Here is a 17,826-nt window from a genome sequence, read left to right on the forward strand (position 1 = left end):
AACTTCTTTACGGTTGAATTGCGGTTAGTTAACCGTGTTTAATATTTGATTAAACACTTACACAATGGATGGTGCTTCCAACACTAGGAAGCGCTGCATACTTTTTACCGCCTATACTTCCGGGTTACTGCTTTGGGTGTATTTTAAAGCCATTTAGCTCAGAACGTAATCATTGTGTTTTGGGGTTCTTTTGAAAAGTAGTTCTTGCAAATGTTGTATTTGTTTATTTATTACTTGTGTTTACAATTAATTCCAAGTCTAAATTCTACATGCAATAGCTAATAACAATGTCGTTATATAATATGAAAAATAGTGAAAAGACAGTACGCTTATATTATTTTATTAATGTTAAAATTATAAATGGTATATAATTTTAACATTAATTGTGAATAGTAGTGTTAAGTAGAAGTAACACGTGGTTTGATCAATAATAAATATGTAAACCTAAACATTTGAAAAAAAGAATCATTATAAAACACGCAACCTTGTCACCTTTTTTAACAATATATCTATAAATAACTAAAACAAATTTTCACTTCAAACTCACCAGAATTAGTTACTAGCATTAATATCTTTCGAAATACGGCAAAAATACCATCCATATCTCTTACTGGCGAACAAGAAAAATCCCCGAATTTGTTGAATAACTTGTTTGACTCATTTGTCACTTGTCTGATTCAAGCAACACCTCCTAGAAGAAGTAAGGCCTCAGCACTGATCAATTTAGTAGTCCGATCTAACGAAGCTAACTGCGCAGTAGATGAAAAGTAAGAAAGATGTCATTTCGTTAAGTATACTAGGCTGAGCTGTAGTTGAAAAAACGAAATATGTCATTATGTTTGGACTACTAAAGGATATTTATGGTAACCCGTGCTAAGGCCTGCTCTTATCTAGGAGGTGTTGATTCAAGGCATACTAATATTTCAGACAGGTGATCCCACTTCAGCACCAAATGTGGTGCCCCTTCGTGGTTGGCGGCAGAAAAGTGTTGCTCCAAGAAGACTTCTCAATTCTGCGTTTATGTAAAGTCTATGGCGGGCTTGTCATACTTCAAATCGGTTTTTCTTATTTAAGATTCGCAGTTATCAATTCAAAAATATACTACTATTTTTCAATCTTTTTAGTCCACGTAAATTTGAAACTAAATTTTCAATCATTATAATGATTGATTACTTCTATATATTACTTCTTGTAATATTGCCTTTGAAACTTGAGCCACTTTCTCCCTTATTAAGACAGTCAAGCAACATTCCTCCTCCCAAGTTAATCCTTTACTAGAAGGATCAGACAGCAGTGACTAATCTTTAATTACTCTCCTTGTTAGGTGAGTAATTAAATATATTTCCTCCTGAAATTCTTGTATCTGTTATGACATTTTTTGAGAATACTTATTTTTAAGAAATACCTTTTAGAAGAACTATGTGGAGCATTTTAAACTTCTGATTAATTATTTTTACTTATAAGTTTTTTAAGTTATTACTTCGGATTAATTATTTTTACTTATTAGTTTTTAAAGTTATTATGAAAGATATATTTGTCATTAACTCTACCATTCTATGTATGTTTTAATTATTTAGCAACTTTTCGTCTCTGGTTTTTTTTTAAGACATTTTAGAAATGAAAATTTAGCTTTTGATTAGAGTGAGATGAACTTAATGTAATCGAAGCAATGACGTAAAGATCTTGCAATACACAGATATACTATAAAAAGCATAGTGCTGTTTTCTTACTTTAAAAAAAATGTATCATATTAATTAGTAGGTTAAAATAAAATGATTGACGTTGGTCTAACCATTTTGCGTTATAAGGTAAACTGCAAATGTAAAAAATAAATATCAGTTGAAGACTGACCAAATACAAAAACGGAACAAGGGCCTCGACGGGAGCTTGAAAGCACCGATATCTGTTACAACTTTCTGTTACGTTTCTGATAGCCAGAGTGCCGGTCAAGGACTTTAGTTTGAGTGTAATATATTTTGATTTTATTTATAATTCTTTAAATTATAAATTGTTAAATATGGTAAAAAAAACGTCAAGAAACAAATTGATATACCATTTTTTTTAACGAAGATGAAGTGTTGCAATTTTTACTTTCTATAAATAGTGGTGGAATAACTAGTTACTCTATAAGAGGGTAAAAAATTACTGTAAAATACACTGGAACATAAAAATAATTTGAAAACTTAATTTAATTTAGTAAAGTGAAGAAGAACATGAAAATATGCATATGCAAAATGTTACGCAATTGTTAGAATTATTTTAAAAAATGAAGTAAAATAAATTATACAATAGTGGGCGCAATTTATATTTAAGAGATAAAAATACAAAAGCTATCAAAATCTAATCAATCACTACTCAGGAAAAGTAGAACTGAAAATATAAAAACCAGTGAGATTGCCCCTGGAAACCGAAAGGTTGTAAACTATGATTATTATTTAGGCCTCAAAATTTCATCCAGATAAATTAATAAAGAAAAATACATTGTAACAATTAGAGTTAATATACATGTCCTACAATTGAGTCCTGTCACACAAGTAAAAGGATTATAATTAATTTTACCCATATAGCTCAAACTCATCCAGTGGATGTTAAGTAGACGCAAACATCCACGAAGGTCTATGGACGTCTACTAGGAATAACTANAAAAAGGAAAAATATTAAGAAAAGGGAAAATATCGTAGTACATTCCTATATAACAGAAAAGAGGAGGAGAGGGAAGGGAGAAGGGCTAAAGGCATGAAACCGGTCTCTCCCCAGATGGCGTATTCGAGTGTTGCGATCGCGAATTACAATTAATTTTACCCATATAGCTGAAAGTCATCCAGTGGATGTTAAGTTCGGAAACTTTATGGAACTGAAAACTGCATTGAGCATAGTTCTAAAAGAAAGGGTCATGGAAATTTTGAAATATATTTTTAACAATTAAATATGAAAAATATTAAGAAAAGGAGAAATATCGCAGTACATTCCTATGGAACTGAAAATAGGGAAGGGTAAAAAGCATGGAACCGGACTTCTCTTCAAATTGCGTATTCGAGCGTTGCGATCGCGAAAAGCTTTTACGGATTAGAGATGGATAATTTGATTCATAGGCGATCGCAACGCTCGAATACGCCAGTTGGGGAGAATCCCTTGCTTTGACCTTTCCCTCCTCCTCTTCTTCAGCTGTTTAGAAACGTACTACGATATTTTTCCTTTTCTAAATATTTTTCGTATTAAATTGTTAAAAATTTCCATGACGCTTTCTTTTAATATTATGTTTGGTGTAGATTTTAGCTCCATATTGTTTCCGAATTGAAAAGATTTTAATCTACTTGAAAATCAAGACATAAACTAACGTACTTCCTTCTTCTATGACTCTCTACACGCTAATGGTGAAAGTATGCTAAGCATTGCCATAGGTAGAGAGTTCTGCTCTACGCCACCTGTAGCTTATTTCGATCGTCAATAGTTTTTCCAAGGATGGACGTCTCATTTACAGCCACAGGAATTATTCCTGATTTGCTGGAAGACGTGTAACAAACATGCTTCGTATATCGCTCATATATGAACTCTGTAATTTACTATTTCCCATTTCTTTGCTCTCAATAGATGTGAGAGTGTCAAAATCAAATGAAAAAATGAAATGTTTTTTTCATTTTTACATCTATTAAGAATATAAAAATACGAATCATTAAATTGCAGAATTTGTGTATGAACGATATACAAAGAGCGTGTTCGTTACTTGTATTCACTTAAACTATTTAAAACTTTTCAATTACACCAGAGCAAATGCACTCAGTTTGTTCTGTTTTTATAAAATTTTAGGAAATCCAATATTTAAGATAAAGAAAATAAATCTTATCTTACATTTTGTGTAAGTGTATTTTAGTTCCTCGTAATAATCATAGAATGACACAAATTTGAACTGTAAAAGTACCGATTAAAGTACTGATTAATTTTTTCTTGTAATTATAAAAACTCAACGGTAAGGATATTTTAACATTCAATGCAAGTAAGAAAAAATTTTAAATGAGAAAACATAGGATTAAAACTTGTTTTAAGGAACATTTTTCTTTCTTTTAAAGTTCCTGTGCAGAGGTATCGTACATGAACAGTAAAAATGAGTTAGTTTTTTTTAAAATTAAAATGAGTTTATTAGCGTTTTCCCTTTCGGGTGTAGATGCGTGGACTGTGTTGGCATACAAAACATAGACTGAGTTTAGAAAAGATTGTGCTTGCCAAGTTGGTGTAATTACAGTGAGCCAAGGGAGATGCTCTAACGCCAAGAGAGTTATTTACAAATACAACAGTTTCTGTAAAACACACTTTACAGGAATTTGAATATTTAAAAAAAATTGCACTATACTCAACATCTAATTTGTAATGGACCAAGGCTACCTATCAGTCTCAGAACTATCCCTAGTTTCTCAGAAGTGGAGTGTTCCATTTCTTTAGCAAGAGGCACAGATGGTCCTATGTTGTCAGTGACACTGATTTTTGTAAGGTTGGGGGCCCTACTTAGATTCTGTATTTCTTATTATTATCTGGCATTCTTTAATATCAAATCTATTACTCTCTACTATTATCTAAAAAATGCATCACTTCTGGACATTAACAATAGGAAAAAATTAATGATAGTGAAATAAAAATTAAAATGTGCGAAATTCTGTTACATACATACGATTTTAAAAGTCATTTAATTTATGCTTAAATTTTTATTTCCTTAATGGATTTTACCGGCTGTATCTATTTTATAAAAAATATGGGAAGGAACAATGAAGGGCTGCAAAATTATGTAAGCTTGCTATGTAAAAAGATGGTTTGGTCAGTATTTCTATTACAAAACTACTGACTTAATCATGATTGTAAATGTAGACATTCTCTGTCATTTTTCAACTTTAATTACTTTCAATATTTTGATTTATTTCTGGCAATCATGTAATATTAAACTTGCTCATTCAAAACATGAATGATAAAACTCCTGCAAAGCTTCATGTGCATACAAGAAATTTAAATATTTTCCTTCAAAAATTTATTTTTATAGAATCCAATAGTAAGCAGTGAAACAAAGCAAACAGATCAGTGAAAATCTTTTAGTGACAGTTCCTTTGGATCTGTGACTAAATCGCATTAATTTCTGCCATGGATTTTACTTCCTAAAATAAATCCTGGTGAATATTTACAAATAAAAACTAGAATTACACACCAGATATGCAAAATAAGAACAGAATTTATTAAAAGAAATCCATTTAAATGAATCAACTAAAATGAAAATAATCTCTCCCCTCCTTTAAATTCAAAGATTCAAGATTTTCTTCAAAAGAACCACTGGTCATATCCTGTAAGAAAAACATTGGACATCACATAAACAGCAAAAAACAAGAGAAAATAGAGATGAAGAATTTATTAAGAGGACCTCCATCAAAGGTATAGAAAGAGTTCTGGTTAACCCAGAGTTTCATAGAATGCAAATAAAATTTAAGACAGGATTACAGAGGGGGGAAAGTAATTCTGCTTTTCCTTTCAGTATTTTGAAAATATTTTGCAGCATTTGAAACTCCCATTGTTTACCTGAACTATACTTAGAATTACGTATCTAAAATAGTTTTTGGTAAACTCTGGTAGCAATCAAATTCATTTTAAATAAAGTTTATAAAACAAAAATTAAAGTATTACTACCATATTAAATACAAAATAAATACTATGGAACACCTGAAAAAAGTTTACAGCATTGATATAACTGCCAATTTATACAATCGTTAGGAAAGATTTTACAAAGCGGTAGTATTATAATAATCATGATATTAAGAATTTTCTAAAAACATGTTCTACTTTGCAAACATTAAAAAACATAGTTGCCAAATTAATTTTCTTATGTACATATTTTGACATTGTAGGTAAAATAAGATTAAATATTTAAAATTAAAATTTTACGTTAAAATATAAATATTACTACTCTGAAATACTTTTTTTCTCAACGACCTCAAAATATGGCGCCCTATACTAAGATAAATGCACACGCTTTAAAATATATTTAAAAAAAATTGAAGGAAAAAATTATGATATGAAGAAAATTTTGAAAGGAAAAAAAAAGTGATTACTATTTTCACACATAGTATGATAAATGCGCACAGTTTAAAATAAAAAGAAGTTGAAGGGAAAAAAAATGATAATATGAAGAAAATTTTGGAAGGAAAAAAAGTGATTACCACTTTCACACATAATATGAAAGGAGGTTTGGCATCTCTGAAATGTTTAATTGGAATGCGAGGCTTTGGAATGACCTAAAAATATTACAAAAATAAATTTGTTACATGTAACACACATATAACATCAAAATAACAATATATTTGTCTTCAAAATATATTTATTAAAATATCTGAAAATTAAATTGAAATAGAAATGCTATTTAAAATCGAAAAAAAGGAACATGAACATTAATACAGGAACATCCTGCATGCATTCATGCTACAACATTTCTGTGAATAACTATTTATGAAAACAAAAGAATTAGTCGTGTTCACCACATTTGAAAAAAAAAAAATTAATAAATAAAATACAGAAGAAATAATGGGCAAATTTCTCCAATGCAGTTTCGAGACATGAATAACGTTTTTGTTTTCATAAATAGTTATTCACAGACAAGCTGCAACATGAATACAGGTGTCACCCAAAAATGCCCAGTTCCGCATTCATATTTCACTTCTTTGATTTCAAATTACTTTTCTTTTTTACTTTATTCACAAATTGTCAAATTTTTTACAAAAATACAATAATTAATTGAAATTAAGGTTTAGTAAATAGCATAAATTGAGAATTAAATAATAAAATGCATAAAATACAATAATTAGAACTTTTTGATAAAAAAAAAGTTTCTTTTTTTATTTACAGCAGAAGAATTCAAATAACAATAACTAATTAGGACAAAACCTAACCTTAAATGGAAGACTAAATAATAATAATAAAAAAAAATACATCATAGGAGACAAAAAAAGTACTTATAATGAATTAATTTAAAGACAATAAAATTATTATATTATTACTGTACTTTTTAGTGGTTTTTAACCTGTATATTATTCTTAAAGTTATTATTTTACAAGTTGTAATCTTTTTTTTCTTCTTTAAAAAGTAATTCAGATAATAGGGAAAAAAAGCAATGCTTGAATAACTTTCGATATAATTATTTGCTTTCCATGCACTATTCTGAGCAATCTTAATGTTTTGATTGATTAACCTGAAACATACTAATTAATTAGTTTAGACAATATTTTCCCTGAATGAGCCTTATTTTTTAACAGACTTCGATTCTTGAATGTCAAACTAAGTGAAGAAGCCAATCATTTATTCAAAATCAAAATTAGATCTATTAATTAGGCTGTGTAGGTGCTTCGCCATATCTCTAGAACTGTCTGAGCAAATCAAAAGTCATTCAAGTTTTGTGTTTGTTATACAGTGGGTGATCGGTTAACGAACATAATCCGTTCCAAGACTATGTTCGCTATCCGAATTGTTCGTTTACCGATCATCGATTCACCATAGACATCTATGTGAAATCGATTAATTCGTTCTGTAGACCCTAAAAATTAAATTTAAAAAAATTTATAATTTCTTATTAAGTTTTTTAAAAAATAATACATACATATAGTCTTGCATATTAATCAGTCCTTTTCATTTTTTGCTTATGGGGCATGGGGCGTTGAAGAACATGTCCAATGTCGATTGCTTTTCTCTCTCCTTCAGGATTTTTCGGAATTAATTAATAGCATTGTCGTTGTAAAAATCCCCAACCCTACTGACATCAGCTTAGTGTGGGTGCCATTCTAAGACCATTGCTCTGACATCCTCCCACTTTTTCAAAAGATCTTTAACGGCGGATGTCGGCATTGATATCCTCTTTCGTTTTCCTTTTGTTTAGAAGGAGCCACATTTCGCTGTGTTTCTTGGTGTTCTTCATTCAAAATTTCTTGGAGTTCTTCTGTCGTCAGTTAATCTACATGTCCCATTATGAGCTCTTCTATGTCATCCTCGTTCACCTCGAATTCCAGATCTCTAGCAGTTGTCAAAATTTCATCCATAATTTCAGGGATGTCTCCCTGATCACCTCCGTCATCTTGAACGAAGGATGGACACAGCTTTCGCCAAGCAGAATCAACTGTCGCTGTGTGACTTCTGACCACGCCTTTTGAATGATACGAATAGCTTCAAGAATGTCAAATTTTTCTTTCCTAAACTTTTTTGAAGTCATTGTTGAGGAGAATTGGCTTGCTTCAAAACACCGACGAAACAGCGCGCGAGTGTACAATTTCTTGAAAGCCGCAATAACTTCCTGATCCATCGGCTGAATCAACAAAGTCGTATTCGGAGGTAAAAACTGAAGTGTCAGCCAGGGAAAGTCTGTCAACAAATTATCTTCAAGATCCTTTGGATGTCCTGGTGCATTGTCCAATAGCAGCAGTGCTTTCAACGGCAAGTCATTGGTATCAAGGTAGTCCTTGATGCTCGGGGCACAAACTTCAAATAGCCATTCTTTGAAAAGATACTGCGTGACCCATGCCCTCTGATTCGATCTCCACATTACTGGCAGTTTATTCTTAATTACGGATTTTTTTTTGAATGCTCTGGGATTCTCAGAGTGGTAAACGAGAAGTGTTTTAAGCTTTATAATAATAATTATTGAATGACCTTTAAATTTAAATTCATTGTTAATTCAAGTTTCATTTAGTAATTATCAATACTAAGCACGCTTTAAATATTTCTCCTTTCAGTGATCTTATTTTGTATGCAAAATGATAACAAACGTTTAATAGTAATTTTTTTTCAGGCCGAGAAGTGTTCGTTAGAATTCGTTTTGTTCATTATCAGAATATGTTTTCGTTGTCCGGACACAAAAAATCTTTCTTGAAAGTGTTCGTTATCCGAATATGTGTTCGTTAACCGAACACAAAAATCTTTCGTGAAAGTGTTCGTTAACCGATTTGTTCGTTAACCGATCTGTTCGTTAACCGATCACCCACTGTAATTCAAAACTTTTTCAACTATTATTAAATATAATAATAAATAATTATTAAAAATTATTTCCTTTGCACGAAAGTATCTTTAGATAAATCAATTTTATAACTCTGTGTAAAAATGGTTCAATTCACTTAAAAAGTTCTCGAGATATAGCGAAATACACAAAATAATCATTAACACAAAATATTATGCACACTAATTAATTAGCATTAAGGTTAGGTCCTTGAACTATTGAATTAAGCTGAGATGGTATATTTGTAAAAGTAAAAATACCAAACCAGCAGCTCACCGGCATTGAAAAACTATTAAAGCTAGAGATGAATTACAGAGTTTTTCTTTTTTCAAAATTCCAATATGGTTTGGAAGTTATTGCAATTTTAATTGCATTTTACAAGAATTTTTCCTTCACCCTTTGTTTGAAATAATGACCAAATATTCTTTATTGAAAAAAAAAAAGAATAAAATTTACTTTTTATTTGCACTTTTTTTTAATTTAAAAAATTTCCTCACATTTTTTAAAATTGAAAGAAAAAATAAAGAAAGGATTAGCACATTATCTCCAATTTTTACTTAAGTTGTCTTTTTTTTTTAACTCATTCAACTAAAAGAAATTTATTGGAAAGTTTTTATTATAACGCAGGGCTCAAAAAAATCTCAAAATATTTGAAGATAGTTAGTCTACTTGCTCTGTCTGGCATGTGAGCCTACAAAATACATGCCCAAATGTCTTAATAAAAACAAATGATTATACCTATTATTAATCTTACATACTACTAACAAAACTAGTATTAAGTTATATAAAGTATTTTTAATATAAAGTTTATATTGAGTGTCCGCCCGGTGGCTGAGTGGTAGTGCTTTGCGCTCCCATGCCAGAGGTCCTGGGTTCGATCCTCGGGCCGGGCAAGGTTGACTCAGCCTTTCATCCCTTCAGTGGGTCGATAAATGAGTACCAAGCATGCTTGGGAACTAAACACTGGGGGTTCCGCATTCAGCTGACCATCTGACCGGAACATCTGCTCCTGCACCCCAGAGCCCAAGGTCAAGAAAAATGAGATGGGCACAGTAGGCCTTGGCCCTCTATTGGCTGTCGTGCCACTGAGTTTAGTTTATATTTAGTGTCAGTATCTTTCAGATAAAGTTTGTAATGGGTTTGTCAGCACTCTTTATGTGTTGGGATCCAGCATTCATCCAATAAGGTTTGTATCGGATGTCCCAAATATGATTGAAAAATCGATTAAAAGAAAAACTGAAGGAGCTGTGCGGATTACTACTTTTCCTAAGGGGAGAGTGTAATAACATATTATAACCAAATTTCAAAAGTAGTAACAAAATTCATTAACAGATAGTGATGCAAAAACTATAACATCATTTTCAAAGTAACCACCATTTACAGCAACAACACAATACAGCCCAAAGATAAAATCAACAGATATTCATGCAAATATTTCAGTTAAAATTATTTAATGTGTAACAGAAAACATTTCTTTATAAATTTTCACCAATAAGCATCGTCATCTATGGATGAAGTTTTTAATTCATTTTAGAACTTTTTGAGCAAAACAGATAAAATAAATATCAGGTTTTTTAAAGAGAAGGCAGCAAAACATTTATTTTTATCCTCTTTCAGTCATATATTCGATATAAAGATGAAAAAAAAATAATGATTGCATATTTACAATGCTCTCTTCATATATATAGACACCTTTGGACAGCTTTTTCACATCTACATCACAAAATGCTTGCACCTTTAAAAATTAAGAAAGGGAAAAATATACAGACAAATGAAACATCTACTTTTAACATTTTCAATAAGTTAATATATAAGATTATGTGATAAATATGCCCATTTGTTAAGAAAAAGGTGGAAAAAACTCAGATACGAATGCCTTAATATTTGCTATTTTTTAAAAACTAATTTGCATTATTTTAGTAAAATATGGATGTTTGACTGAACAATAACAAGGCTTAAAAAACCGGAAAAAATTTAGAAAAATTCCGGTGTATCCCTCTGATTATGTTATGTTTATGAGGCGATGCGTGAACAGCTTAATATTCTAGGAAGTTTTATTACTGTGTTTGAATTTAAATTGACGCGTAATTTTACCATTCATAAGAGTTTTCGGTAACTTATTAATTCTAACAGGTCGTGAGCTTAAGACAAATTAAAAAAAATTAAATCACAACATAAATAAAGCCTAAGGTTTGCCATGTTTTGAGTGTTATCCCTTATATGGCTATATTTGTGTAAAATAATGCTGCTTGTTATTGTTTGGGTAACATCATAGCAGCTTGCAAAGTCTTCCGAATTCTTTTGTTGTTTCCTTGAAAATTAAATTGAAAGAACATGTCATATTGAAAATACTAAACGTATATAATATTGGATCGGGCACTTTTTCAGGCTCAGACGAAAAAATCAATCAGAAATCAGGAAGTCTTAGAAGAAATTTTAAACCCCAAACACCATCTGTGCCTAGCTTTACATGGTTAATCATCCATAACATGAACAAATAATACTTGAAAAATATAAATACTTATAAAAGAAATAATTTCTGGAAGAACATACTTTCTTTAATTGAGAGCTCATTGTTAAGTAGAGACCTTTGTATTTTATCAGCAACATTATGGAAAAACTCTATAAGTTATTCACAGTGTATGCGATAAAATATTAAATAGTTGGCTACATTGGACTAACTAGACACGCTTTGAAATTTATACTTAACCCTTTCGCGCCGACTGTCACATATACGTGCCAGCAAGAAACGCACTCACTTCCTGACCGACACACCGGCGTGCCAGAACGTTTTCTCGTTCACCCCCGGTCGTCACTCATTTGTATCAGTGTCCTGAAACGTTTTCAAAAACACAGTTTCTGCCAGAAGATGGCATTGTATGTCGATATGGTTTTAGATGCATGTAGATTTGACCTTCTACTCAAAATGAGAGTAGTATGACTCACATACACATGGATTTTAGGGGGAAGGAATGGAGGAGAAAGAAATGTTTAATGACGGCTCCTTTAAATTGGTATTTGTTTACAGTGAGCAGGGGAGGTTTTTCTTTTGCTGCAGCGTTGGGTATTTCGATTTGCGGTCCAGTTTTTAGTGCAATGTTAGTGTTTTCAAACTTTGCATGCGAAAAAAGAATTTTAAGTCATATATTTAGTTTTCAGATATATATCGTTAAAAGTTATTAAATGGTAAGTACATAATGAAAATAAAATGTGTAAAATATATATTTAAACAAGAAATAACTTGAGTAAATAAAGTACCTATAGAAATACATATAAAGCACATGCCATTTAAATATTCTACAGAATATTATTAAACAATGCATTGATATTTTGGTAATTTCATGGATTTAGGCTTAACAGCAAAAAACCCTCTGGCCCCAAACAGACACTCGCGAGAGACTGCTGGCGTCAGCGATAAGTGCGAGCTTGCGCTTCCCGTCGCAAAAGGGTTAAGGAAGACGATAGATATGCCCGTTATCAATAATTCGAGAAATCATCTATTGCTGCACATTGAAGGAATCTTGGGCATAAATTCACTTTCCACAATGCCAAAATTATTTCCATCCTTGTCATATCAGCTCATCTTGATGCCTGAAGTTTTAAATCAAGTAATATGTGATAAAATATTAGTATTCTAATGTTGCACTTGATTCTCAAGCGTTTAAAGACATGATAAAGTAACTGGAATACTAAAAGAAATAATTAAAATTAATCAACTGAAACTTAATTACAAAGTTGAAGAGGCAAATTGTCTATATAGAAGAGACAATCCTTTTATTAAGTCTAACTTAAGTTAATCTGATTTCTTTTGTTTATTAGTTTTGATTTTTTTTGCCTGTGAGGCAAAAATAAATCTATCACGCACACAGCACTAGTTCTGATACCCGGTTGAAAGGAGGCTTTTTCTTTCCCAAATAGTTACATATTTTTTTCATTAATGGTGTCTTTAAAAGTTTTTAAAAATATTCAAAAAATATAAAGCAATCAATAGATAAAAATGAGTTCATAACGAATAATTCATACAAACCTTTTTCTTGTTTTGAGATGAGAGAGTTCTATAGAATTTTCTTCCTTGTTTGCCAGCATTCCAGATTGTGAACTCATTCCACTTACTTAGCACATTTGTTTCTAGTTCCTTTAATCTTACATTCCATATTGTGTCCCTGTAATGTAACTATGCTTATTCATATATCAAAAAGATTCACATTTCTATTAATTCATGATTAAAAATAAATAAAGAATCTATAATACAGAAAAAGATAAAATGTGTGATGGAACAATCAATACTCAGAAATTTGATGTCCATTTCTTCTTGATTTATTTAAAGGTTTTGCATTGTACCATTGTGCGTGCACAAACTATGCCATCTCATCGGTGAACAGGGATCAAAATAAAAGCAAACACCTTAATTAACTAAAGATCATACTATTTTCAAGTACCAGGACTTAATCTTAATGGTTAAATCTGCCTAGACTCAAATATGCAAATAATATTTCAAGTTATAAAATAAGACATAAAAAAGTACTTCTTCTAAATAAATATAAATTTTCTTCTATGGATGTGAATTCTTGAAGCTCTAAATAAGGAGTTGCAATCTAAGAAGTAGGGTCTTGAAAGTAAGAGAGTGGTTGAAAATTTGGTCACCTTAATGAAGTAATATCCCTGAATAGGGATATATATATCTGAATAAGGATAGGGCATACCTTGCGCTACATCTGAATAAAGCAAAAATGACATGAAATAAAACACATTTAAGATACATAAAGCGCATATTTGTGCCTTATTTAAAGTTGCTTTCTAATAATTTCCAATGATAATTTCATTGTTTGCATATTTCACCATCTTAGTTAAGTAATATTTTTAGACTTTCACTTTCCATGAACTATTTAACCAATGACTGCAAACTTTAGATTTTATAATTTGAAACTATATTGTAAAAATTTATAATTGTATTTTCGAACATTAGTAAATTAAATAATAAATAATTATAAAAAATAATTTTTTACATGGAATTATTTATGGAAAAACAAGTTTTGTTTAAACATTTGTTTGCCTTATAATTCAAAATTTTTCTCAACCATAAATTAAACAAATAATGAAACACAAAAATCACTTATAATTTTTTACTTATTTATTTTAACACGGAATTATGGTCAGTGGGTGGTGTCATATTCACAGAAGATCAAATATAATACCCAGGGGTTGAAAGTACACAGGTAGCAATCACGGTGATCTTGTCCGAGTAGAGAAAAGTTGCTCTGTGTCAAAGGGAGGGTATGCCCCAAGGAGAGCCAGAGGGTGTAAAAATGCAAATCAATTAAACATATGGCGAGGAGTTAGTGGTGTATCTGGGCAATTGTTACAGAGTCAAAAAGTTCTAATGGGTGATGGTTTTTATAAGATCTCTTTTGGCATTGACTTCGCAGATCTGAGAGTCTTTTGTCTTAAGTTGGTGTCTTGCCTCATAAAGTGGTATTTTGCAAATGCATTCACATTATCTATAGCAGTCAGGTTATGGGTATTTGGTATGAAGATTCCTTCCTTTCTTATCCAAGCGATCTGCTGTTTCGTTTACAGGGATGCCGACAGGACAAAGTGTATGCCTGCCTTTTGGAAGCTATTATCAGAAGAACATGGAAAAGGTTGCTTTCTGATAATGTGTTGATAGACTGCATGTCCTTTCCAAGGATGGCAGAAGTAAAGTTTTTTTTGAGCATGGTATAAGGAGGTTGATAACAGTTTAAGGCAGTGATGGAGATTATGAAGGCTCCTCCAGAATATTAAAGGTGTTGTGCTCAAGACTGATCTTTTGTCGGATGTTAGAGTCAAACTGTAGAGTTGATAATCTTTTCAGTCTAGGACTACTTAAGCAAGTCTTACCATTGTAATCTGAAGGTTTAATATTCTGTTTAAAATTGTAATTTGTTTAATTCAATAGTTTTTAATTGGAATATAACATTTTTAATTGAATAGCGTACTTTTTCAGCTTAGGCATAAAAATCAATTGGAAGTAGCAAAACCGGAAGTCTTGCACCGAATTTTAACCCCTAGCGACATCTGCGCTTAGCTCTACAGGGTCTACCATCTATAACAACACTTTTCAAATTAAAAAATAAAATTTGATTTCCATATAAAAAAACCGCTACAAAAATAAAACTAATGATTTTGAACGTAATAAAGAAAAAACGTACTCTGTTATGGAAAATGTTGTTGCACTAGGGTGATATCTATACATGAGGAGATCTTCTTCCACTTTTTGCAGTTTACCACCTAATCTTAAATGCTTGTAAAAGAAAAGTAGATCCTCAGGAGTACCCTATTAAAGATCTATTTTAGAAAGTTTTACCTTCATTAAAAATAGTTAACAAAATGGATGGTTGACCACGTAAAGCGAAGCACAGATTGTGTTAGGGGTTAAAATTTGTGGTAAGATTTCCGGGTTACTACTTCCGATTGATTTTAACTCTTAACCTAGAAAAAGAACGCCATCCAATATTATTACAGTGTTTAGAAAATAATGTGCTCTTTCAATTCAAATTTGAACAAGACAAATGTATTCGGAGAATTCTGCAAGCATGCTATGATGCAACCCAAAAAATTACAAACGGTGATATTTTGCACAACTATAGCCAAATAAGGGATAACACTCAAAACATGGCCAACCTTACACTTCATTCATGTTGTGATATTAATTTTATTAAATTTGTTTTAGGCTCACAACCAGTTAAAATTTATAAATTACAGGAAATTTTTATGAATGGTGAAATTATGCTTAAATTTAAACACAAATTACAATAATAAAAATGTTTAGATTAAGCCTGTTCACACATGGCCTCGTAAGCATATCATAAGTGGAGGGACACATCAGAAGTTTTCTAAATTTCTTCCAGTTTTAGGAAGTTTGTTGTTGTTTACATTCAGTCAACCATCCATACATGATTCAGGTATAGTTTGCTTAAAATAAGAACTCCCCCAGACATTCACCTGGACCTGTGGCAGTGACTATGGTAACGAGGTATGACTATTTCAAGTAGGGGTGCAGGGTCACTGTTTTGGAGTGGTTTCGGCTCTGGTCGGTGTGAGAAAGGGAATCTTTCTTCGATCTATTGTGTTCGAAGCTACTCTCCCTAAAATGCGCCTTGTTTCCATAGCGCGAGACGGCTTCAGACTTCGTGGGGGGAGGAGTTCTTAGCTTAGACAAACTATAGAAGGTGCCTAACGGTGGACTGACTGATTTAAAAAATAAATATCTTAGACATAAGAGGTGTCAGAAGATTGAAACAAGCAATATGTTCATTCTGAAAGTTTTACAAATTTTATCTAAAAATTTTAATATTTAATTACAAAAGTTGACAACAGATGGCACTGTAAGCCATTTTAGCATTGAAACAAGGGAAAAAGTTGTCTTATCGGATTAGGAGATATCAAGTGATCTATTCAATACAGTGTATGACTGGATGTTTTGTATGACTGGAATATCATAGTCCTACTGCATTTGTTTTCTGTTCGGAAACTCTCTAGAAACTGTGTAAAATTCTTTTCGAAAACTCTTACTGTGTAAAATTTTTACATTTTTCCCAACAAGCATATCGCTTGTTTCATTCATCTATCATCCTTTATTTCTAATATTTTTAATTGAAAGCAGTCAGTTTCCCACTGGACAAACTGTACAAAGAAATAACTGTAAAAAGAATAAGTATTTTAATATAAAGTTGTATGCAAAAATTTACATGCATCAGCATGTAACTTTTGACCTTGAGTGCGGGACCCCTTGTCTTGCAATCAAAAATTATTTGGTAAAAACTACATAACATGTAATTAAAAAACTAATTTCAACAAACTTTAAACAGAAAACAAACAAACAATGCATTTATAACATAAAAATCCTGAAATGTAGAAAAACTAATTATAGGTGTCAAAATACAGAAATCTTTTAATTTAGAAGAACTTTTAAGTTAAAGAAATTCTTATTAATTAAAGCAAGTTGTAGTTGCTTAATTAGTAGTAGTAATGTAGCAAGTTGCTTTAATGTAATGTAGAAACAAATGTAGTTGCTTATTTCAAAACTCAGAGCTGTGAGCAATTTATGAGTTATAAAAAATTAGTACCGTCAATTTTACCGCAGAGGAAGCTGTTGAAACCAAACACCATAGATTCAAAATATTGTGCACAGTATGAAAGATGATATTAAGAGATCATGAAAATTCAGTTAATATGGTGATTTATTTCCCTTGTTTTGCTTTATTCAATTTCTCCAATTAGCTCACACTCTCCCTATATATATATTTATATATCTAGTTCAAATTTTTAATCGTTAATAAAATACTTTTTATTCATCCACGCAAGTGCAAATACATTTTTTTGAACTTGCAGTGGCTGACACTTGATATTAATACAGTTTATTAAATATTAATTCATTAATTAAATAGGGATGAGCGGAAAAATAAATGGAATTTTCTGATTAGTTAAGCGTTACTCATTGTTTTAAATTTTACTATAACCGATTCAGTTTTACACATATTTTAAAAATAATATCAGTGATAATTTCTAATTAACAGCTCTATTTGAACAAAAAAAAAAATAGTTTATTGCGCACATTTAAATATTTAATTATTTCATATTCGCTGAGTCAGATAAATTAAAAAAAGAACATTATATGATATCATGAGTGGTCTACATCACCTCTTATAGTTGTATGATACCACACGCCTTTTTTCTTTCAATTCCTACTATTAGTTCTCACTCCCCATATATATATGGGTCATTCTCACAAAAACAGTCATTTTCATGTCCCCAGTATAAGTTGTTGAAAACAAAAC

At 31.1% G+C, this 17,826-nt stretch overlaps 1 protein-coding gene across 3 annotated transcripts in view; it reads right to left on the reverse strand.

Annotated features, from left to right (window-relative positions):
* Positions 1 to 5,194: 5,194 nt before the first annotated feature.
* Positions 5,195 to 17,826, reverse strand: part of LOC107455569 (queuosine-tRNA galactosyltransferase) — a 27,594-nt gene continuing 14,962 nt past the window's right edge. The window contains exons 8-12 of one of the 3 annotated variants that reach the window (XM_021146287.3): positions 15,199 to 15,323; positions 13,035 to 13,170; positions 10,674 to 10,742; positions 6,192 to 6,266; positions 5,195 to 5,321 (exon numbers count right to left, since the gene is read on the reverse strand). In XM_021146287.3, coding sequence (XP_021001946.2) covers positions 5,241 to 5,321; positions 6,192 to 6,266; positions 10,674 to 10,742; positions 13,035 to 13,170; positions 15,199 to 15,323 — 486 coding nt within the window. In that variant the 3' untranslated portion in view covers positions 5,195 to 5,240. Of the gene's footprint in view, positions 5,322 to 6,191; positions 6,267 to 10,673; positions 10,743 to 13,034; positions 13,182 to 15,198; positions 15,324 to 17,826 lie in introns of all 3 variants that reach the window. The other 2 variants (XM_043042606.2, XM_071185998.1) reach the window with 2 other exon arrangements.

This window comes from Parasteatoda tepidariorum, chromosome 9 (genome assembly GCF_043381705.1).
Source record: "Parasteatoda tepidariorum isolate YZ-2023 chromosome 9, CAS_Ptep_4.0, whole genome shotgun sequence".
NCBI classification, from domain to species: Eukaryota; Metazoa; Arthropoda; class Arachnida; order Araneae; family Theridiidae; genus Parasteatoda; species Parasteatoda tepidariorum.